This window comes from Octopus bimaculoides, chromosome 11, assembly GCF_001194135.2.
Source record: "Octopus bimaculoides isolate UCB-OBI-ISO-001 chromosome 11, ASM119413v2, whole genome shotgun sequence".
In the NCBI taxonomy this organism is placed as follows: Eukaryota; Metazoa; Mollusca; class Cephalopoda; order Octopoda; family Octopodidae; genus Octopus; species Octopus bimaculoides.
Genome location: NC_068991.1, coordinates 24,285,217 through 24,294,142, shown reverse-complemented (window position 1 = coordinate 24,294,142; position 8,926 = coordinate 24,285,217). Strand labels below are relative to the sequence as shown.

The 8,926-nt window shown below is 37.9% G+C and overlaps 1 protein-coding gene across 1 annotated transcript in view; it reads right to left on the bottom strand.

Annotated features, from left to right (window-relative positions):
• LOC106867928 (uncharacterized) overlaps nt 1–8,926 on the bottom strand; it is a 40,217-nt gene that overhangs the window by 22,375 nt on the left and 8,916 nt on the right. The window contains exon 2 of the mRNA XM_014912996.2: nt 1,216–1,441. Within this exon, the coding sequence (XP_014768482.1) occupies nt 1,216–1,441 (226 nt within the window). The remainder of the gene's footprint in view (nt 1–1,215; nt 1,442–8,926) is intronic.

Genomic DNA, 8,926 nt, shown 5'->3' with positions numbered 1-8,926 from the left:
ATATATATATATATATATATATATATATACATACATACATACACACACACATACATATATATAAGCACTTATGTACGTGTATAAGTAGCTTCAATTTCTTTCTCCTCTTCTGGTATCCTTTTCTTATTGTTCTAAGAAGTTTTTGCATTTCACCCCTTTATATTCCCTATTCTCCAAATTCTTGATCTAATATCTTCCTGCTTTCATGTCTACAATTTCATTTCACAATAGATAAAATGTCAATGGGTTTACGTTTCATCAAAGGAACACTTATATCTTCAACCCTGACAGCAGTTTGCGCCATTACTATTTTTGTATGGTTACTGACAGTCTTTGCGTAGCAAGGATTTCGATTACTCTAGAAATTATTTGCCCTGTTCTTCCTTCAATCATCCATCCATCCTTCCTTCCATTCATTCAATTATCCATCCATCCATCAATCCATCCATCCATCCATCCATCCATCCATCCATCCATCCATCCATTCATTCAGTGTTTGTTTGCTTGTTTGTTTGTTTCTTTTCTATCAGATATGTCTGTTTCAATCTTTTTACTTCTATCTTTCTCGCAGTTAGTTTTGCTTGCGTTGTTTATTCTTTCTTGACAATTCTCTCTCTCTCCTCTCTCTCCTCTCTCTCCTCTCTCTCTCCTCTCTCTCTCCTCTATCTCTCTTCTCTCTCTCCTCTCTCCCTCTTTCCCCTCCCCCTCCTCCCCCTATCTATCTATCTATCTATATATCTATCTATCTATCTATCTATCTATCTATCTATCTATCTATCTATCTATCTATCTATCTAAAATACAGCCTTACTACTTTCCGACTAATGAGCTATATTAACAACGCACAGATGTATAATTCATGTCACGAATTAAGGTAATATATATAGGTATATATAGGTATTTTTAGTTTGTATGAAATATTTGATATTTCTCCATCCCGTTCTATTCATTCGTATATACATAATTACCATAGCTCCAATTAAATTTCGAATTATTTATCAGGCACTCTCAGTATAAAACATACCTAGCTTTAGATAAATCGAGATATGCAGAGGGACGCTCATGTATTTATTGTCTGTCCAAGCTTGTCTAACCACACACACACACACACACACACACACACACACACACACACATCATTTGACATATTCGTTAGTCTTGATTGCATCGACTGTCTATCGTTAAGAATAAAGTAATGAACTCTATACTACTTACGTCCATGTAGTCTACTTTAGTGTCAAACATGACATGTTTTTGACCCAGTTCAAACAGCATGGATTCAAGTTTCGCGGGTTGATCCAATCTAGCAATGGCCTTCTCAACTGTCCGCATTACTTGTAAACCATGTTCACGCATTCGGTCATTATTACTAAGATCTTCAAGGCTTTGACCTTTGAATGGAATAAATATATCTTGAACATCTGGGTATTTTTCGAATAACCTGAAAGAGGGTAAATAAAAGGAAACGAAGGCAAATGTACTATCAAATGGCATAAAACAAAAACACACAAACAGACATATAAAAATATGATATATCAATGAAACTAGTTTTCTGTCAAAATGTTAAAATATTACAAAGATGGAGAATCATCAGAATCGAAAGTCGGCAGACAGGAAAGCCTTCTTTTATTTGTTTTGATTCTGTGTCCTGAGTTCAAATCTTGTGGAGGTCAAATTTAATCTTTTCGGGGTCAAATACAAAGGTATTTAGGACAGTGGATTGACGGAACTTTAAGAACATCAGGCTGGATGCCTTGTTGTCGCCTACGACAACACTGGAACCAAGCTGCAGCTGTTTCGCTTTTCCTTTGAACATCATGTTTGTGGAACTAACCGATAGGATAGGGGTATGTAAAATCTCTCAGCTATTCAGCTTTCTGACAGGTACTGATTAGATTTCTAGAATGTGCCAGTGAGGACGGGGAACAACGGAATCGAATCATCCAGATGACATTTAGATAAAGTATTGGCTTGACTAGCAGACAGAGATACTGTAGAATGTCTATAATTTCAAGTGGTTGGTCAGACAGGCCACAAGTTTGTGATCTGCATAGTCAACTTAGTTAGAACTAATTAGAACCTGGCTCCTTGAAGCTGAACACACTGTTCTTGGTGTATAAAGCTTACAGAAACCTAATTAACGTTTAAGTTTAGCAGCACTTGAACACTTGACGAAGGTGACCGCCAACAACCAGTGGAGGTATTTTCTGAGGAGAGCAATTACAGTAGAAATTCGCAAAGAGTAGTATTAGGAAAAAGAGATTAGAGTGAGAGTTGATAAATTACAAGAGTTGATTAGTAAGGGTACTACAACTGAAACAACTGACATGCCAACAGAGATAATGGTTCTTGAACATTTCTTCAATGCGAAACACGAAGCTAATGGTACGAACGAAAGCTACTCGATGGGCCTGGGTGGCAAAGGTGCGGCATGATAGCATATCCACAATTGGTCTCTGACAGATCGGAAAGGCCACGTGATATCCGATTTCAAACAGATGTGTACGACATTACAGCGGCACTTCGCTTAATTGGGCAGGCGGTAGAACGGAGACGGTTGCTGGCTTTAGTACCTATCTCGATGGCTTGTCATAGCTCTCGGCAAAAGATGCGGAGTGTTGCAAAAAGCCGATAACAGCAACTGGAATGTAGTTGGTGGCAAGTGGTTGTATGTAGAGCAGATCGTTGGGTTTGAACGGTCTACCCTATGAGGTTTACGGATATATGCCAGACTTGTTTGTCCACGTTTTGGCAGACATGAACTGCAACTGGCAGGAGAAAAAGAGAACTCCCGGTTCTGTGAGACGGGCTAAGACACTGACGTGGAAGATGTAATTAATGACTTTTGGCCAATAAATCTTTACCTCAATACTGACCATGATAAGGGGTTGAGGAAACGCGTATGGGTGCCCTTGAAAAACGGTCAAACAAAAGTATTCTGTCTACTTTCCTCTGCAAATCAGTGATGTTAATCGTCATAAATCATCCTCACCACCACCACCACCACCACCACCACCACCACCACCACTATAGCGGACTACAGCAACCGCTCATATTTTGATGGCAGTCACAAGGTTCCTTGAGTTGAGTTTTGATTTCAAAAGAAGATTAAGGCGTTTGAAATATAATGATGATGATCTCTTTCGTTTCTTTATGCAAGATATTGTCCATCTCCAGGATCTCAAGGTTCTTGTACCCATTATCATTCTATGCCCTACAATTTACTCTTTTCCCCGCTTCAAAGTAAGCACTGCACACGTCGAGATACCGAATTATATCCCTATATCCTTGCTGCACATTTGCACAGTCTCAACCAGCCTCTCCATTTCAGGCTCTGCTTTTGCGAACAGTTTAAAATCATCCATGAAGAGAAGGTGGTTGAGACGAGGTTCACTCTTTCTCAGCTTATAGTGCGCGTTGACTTTGCGTAGGACTACAGAAAGTGGGATCAAAGTTATAACAAATAACATAGGTGATCAAGAATCTCCTTTGAACTGACAAGCAAATCTGTGGCATTGAGCAGAAGCAGAATATTTGCTGTAGCTCATCTTTTACACCAAGACAAAGCATGTACATAACACTTCCAATCAGTTAAGATCAGAAGCAATGAGAGCTACTGCCAATAATAATAATAATAATAATAATAATAATAATAATAATAATAATAATTATTATTATTATTATTATTATTATTATTATTATTATTATTATTATTATTATTATTATTTTTATTTTTATTAATTTTAAGGTGGCGTGCTGGCAGAATCGTTAGTACTCCGGGCGAAATGCTTAGAGGTAATTCGCCAGTCGCTACGTTCTGAGTTCAAATTCTGCCGAGGTCGACTTTGCCTTTTATCGTTTCAGGGTCAATGAAATAAGTACCAGTTGAGTACTGGTTTCAATGTAATTGACTGTACCCAACCCCACAAAAATTTCAGGCATTGTACCTATAACAGAAAGCATTCTTATTCTTATTATCATTATTATTATTATTACTACTACTACTACTACTACTACTGACTTGATTGTGCATCGACGAACAAATGAGTGTCTTGGTTTTAAGACAGGAGTAACAGATTTTGCTTTCATCAATCCAAGGAAAAAATACACTTACATTTTTGTATGTCAAAATATGTTCCTAAAATGCAATGTTGCAAAAGACCATCTTGGTTATACGAAAATCAGTGTTTTCCGTTGACGTATTTCGTATTTTACAGCATTATTTAGGAAACTCTCGAATGTAAAATGGAAATCTGAGATATCTTCAAATTGGAATTTAAATTGGAATTTAAGTTAAGTGATACATAATTACGGCCTGTTTTTAAAGTATATGCATGAAACATGATACTTTTAGTGAAAGTCGAGCTTCTCCAGCACGTTGTGTTGAGGTTTGAAGTCGATTTGATCGAATTTTTGTGCTTAATTCACGCACGTTTAAAATACTGTCGTCTGTTATTTATATTTATATTTTTCTGGTTGTTGTTTCATTCTTTATCAATCTTAGTCAAATAGATCTATGATGGAAGATATTCCAGCCGTGGACGTGGTTCGTTTATTTTACATACATGCTGGATTTAGGTCTGCATTATTATTCAATATTTGGGAGTTATATCTGATATTATTTCCCCCCACATCGGGCAAACATATAGAGATTCCCTTATTGGTTCGGACGGTTTAGGAATTGAAACAGTCGAGAGTTAGGAAAGAATTAGTTCCTTCTTTGAAAATATCTAACTTGCCCCAATACTAGCCATAGTATGTGCATGGCTGGGTATTAGTTTATTTTTCAAGGTTAATGATTCCAGTCTTCACTACTTCTTACTTGAATTTTGTGGCTATTGGAGTTTATACCCTAAGTTATACATTCAAATTTCAAGCTTTACATGCAGATGAAGATAAGTTTTGTCCAAGATCTCTTGTTTGAAGAAGTCTAATGCTTTAAGGTCAGTTTTTTCATACATATTTGTTTTGTATTTTGTTTGGCAGACTTAGGGAATATGGTCTTTACAACAACAACAACAACAAACGAAGAAGTCCTTTCCCACCATTTACTAATGAAGAGGACACGATTTACAAGCAGTACAAAGCAAATGAAACATTGTTAAACGCACAACCACAGCTTCAATAAACCAAAAATAAATCCCACTTTATTCTATGGACACTATTAACCACGACAATGACACAATATATGTGAAGCTGTTAGTGGTAACAATACACACACGCACGCGCGCACACACGCGCACGCACACACACACACACACACACACACACACACACACACACACACACACACACACACACACACACACACACACACACACACACACACGCATATAAAATTTATAATGCTGATAATTATTCCAGGAGTGGAGTTTTGCAGAACAGTTAGAGTGCTTGACAATGCTTTGTAGCGATGTTTTTTTATTAATGTTTAGGCCCTTTATGTTGAATTCAAATCTCACCGAGGTCAACTTCGCTTTTAACCCTTCTCGGGTCATCAATAAAATAAGGAACTAGTCAAGTACTGCGATCTTTTTTCAACATTAAATCCTCTCGTTAAATGTATGGCCTTGCGCTAAGGACAATATTCAAAAATTAATCAGCTATCATATGTAGTTTTATCAAAAAGAAACTCTAAACTACAGCCAAAAGATCCTTTGCTACACACTTTCTTCTATATTGCTGTAATTTAATAATCTTTTCGTATATATTATTTGAACCTTTATGTCTTGATGTTTTCAGAATGAAAGACTGCACTTCACTTTCTTAAGTCCCAAACTCACTCGATAGTTATCATAATTAATGTCTCAACTCAGTTTTCAAAGAGCGAACTCATTGTTTTTAGTTTATCTCCTCTTCCATTATTATTATGTTTAGGGCGATGTTTAGGGTAGAATCGTTAGAGCGTCGAAAAACCTGGCATCCGATATTTGTTCCGTCTTTTTACGTTCTAAGGTCATTTCCTGCCAAGGTCAATTTTGCCTTTCATAAGGTTGGAGAGGAGATGAGTGGAGGTCGATAAAATTCCGACAAGTACTGGAATTGATGTAGTCAACTAACCTCTAACCCCATAATTGTTCGCCTCAAACCCTAGCCGGAAATCATTATTATATGGCAGTGTTTGAAGTTGTTGGGTATTACAAATACGGTCTTTTATCTTTTGTCTGAAAATTACAAGCTCGTTATGTGGATTTGAGATTTTGGCACAAGACCAACAAGCTCGGGGGTGGTGGGGTGTGTGGGGGGGCTAGTCGATTACATCGACTCCAGAGCTCAACTGGTACTTATTTTGCCGACACCGAAAGGACAAAAGGCAAAGTCGACCCAGTAGCATTTGAACTTAGAACGTAAAGACAGAAAATACCGCTAAGCATTTTCCCAGTGCACTAACGATTCTTGTCAGCTTAAATAAATAAAGCTTGTTATATCCTGTTCTTCTCTAGGCACAAGACCCGAAATTTTTGGGGCGGGAGCCAGTCGATTAGATAGACCCCAGTACGCAACTAGTGTTTGATTTATCGACCCAAAAGGATTAAAGGCAAAGTCGACCTCGGTGGAATTTGAATTCAGAACGTAAAGACAGACGAAATGCCGCAAAGCGTTTCTCCCGGCGCCTTAACGTTTCTGCCAGCTCGTCGACTTAAAGCTTGTTATATCAAATGATTGCAAGAACTTTGATTACAGGTAAATTTTAGTCTTAGCGTAATAATCCAAAAACGTTTTCATCAATTAATTCTTAGAAAAAAGTGTTTCCTTTGTTCAGTTTACTTTTGAAAACTTATGACAAACTTTGGCATTTCTTGCATTGAAAGATATAATTAAGCAAAAGTCAAATAATCAAACGAACACTTGTAGTGTATGGCTCCGTCTTTTGAGACATCATAATGATTATTTAAATTTTTTATTTATTCTTTGTGTAGTTGAGTTGGAACGATGAAATATCTAGGACAGATATGAATAATTTACATCAAACTATATCTGTATCAACAAAAGGCGGCGAGCTGGCAGAAACGTTAGCACGCCGGGAGAAATGCTTAGCGGTATTTCGTCGGTCTTCGTTCTGTCAAATCCCGCCGAGGTCGACTTTACCTTTCATATTTTCTGGATTGATAAATTAAGTACCAGTTGCCTACTGGGGTCGATCTTATCAACTGTCCCTCCCCCAAAATTTCAGGTCTTGTGCCTAGAGTAGAAAAGTATATCTGTATCAACAAAATATAGTTACTACTAACAAGGCGGCGAGGTGACAGAATCGTTAGCCAGCCGGGTAAAATACTTTGCGGCATTTCGCCCGTCTTTACGTTTCGAGTTCAAATTCCGCCGAGGTCGACTTTACCTTTCATACTTTCGGGGTTGACAAAGTAAGTACCAGTTGTGCACTGGGCTCAATGTCATCGACTTAGCTCCCTTCCCGAAATTGCTGGTCTTGTGCCAAAGCAATATAATTATTACTTATACAGTTCTATATTTAAGAGATGAGGAATTATTTACATTATTTACATTATTTACATTATTTACATTATATGGCGTAGTGGTTAAGAGCGCGGGCTACTAACCCCAAGGTTCCGAGTTCGATTCACGGCAGCGACCTGATTAATAATAGTAATAATAATAATAATAATAATATAATAATAGTAACATCGTTAGGAATGAGAACCCAGGTTCGAAATTTCCCCAAGACACCTGACGAAGGCTGGAGGGTATATCAGTCGAAACGTTGTGTTAACAACAAACAAGATGAGGACAAATATCCGTCAAATGTAAATAATTATTACTTATGTTTTATCTTTTGCTTGTTTTACACATTGGACTACGACTACGCTGGTGCACCGCCTTGAAAGTTTTAATCGAACAAATCGATTCCTTCAGTTATTGTATTTTAAAGTCTAGTACTTATTCTATCGGTGCATTTTTGCCGAACTGCAAAGTTACAAGGACTTGATGGACACACACACACACACACACACACACACACACGCGCGCGACGGGTTTTCACTTCTTCACTACATAGCCACGTTTGCACCCGTGAATAAACCACACTAAAACATATCAGTATCTACAGAATATATTTAGCTTCACTGTTGAATAATTTATATATCTTTAACGTATGTGGCGGTTGAAGAACAGAGCTGTTGACATTTCAATGCCTGACAAAACGCTCCTTCGCTAAAATACTCAAAAGAAACACACTGGCAACAATAATTCTTGTTCTGAAATTGAAGTTAATCAATGTCGTTCTATTGAATTGATAAACTCTAATCAATTGCGATTAATAGACAAAAACTCCCTCTATAAGTGCTTAAAATCTAAACAAACAAATAAACAAACAAAGAAACAAACAAGACAAGCTGTACTGTTGAAGAAGCTCATTGGCCTGCGGCCATGCTGGGGCACCACTTTGAGGTGTTTAGTCGAACGAATCGACCCTAGTACTTTTTTTAAAAAAGTTTGATACTTGATTTATCGGTCTCTTATATCGAGCTGCTACGTTACGGTCACGCACACAAACCAGTACCAGTTGTCAAGCGGTATGACGGAGAACACAAACACAAAGCTACACATACATATGCACACACATACGCACACACACACACAGGCACGTGCACACAAACACACACGCACGCACGCACGCACCCCCCACTCCTATATATACATGAGGGAATTCCATACAACTTCTGCCTACCAAATTCATTCACAAGGCATTGCTTGACTCAGGGCTATGATAGAAGACGTTTCCCCAAGGAACTGCGCAGTGAGACTCAACCCCCACAAAAATGGTTGTAAAGCGAGTTTCTTGACCACAGAAATATGTCTACGTCTCATAAACATTTCAGCTTTATCACTGTTTTCCTGGATTGAGCACTATTTCCTCTTGCCGCTAAATTCAAACACCTCCCACACACACCAACACAATCCCCCCCCCCCC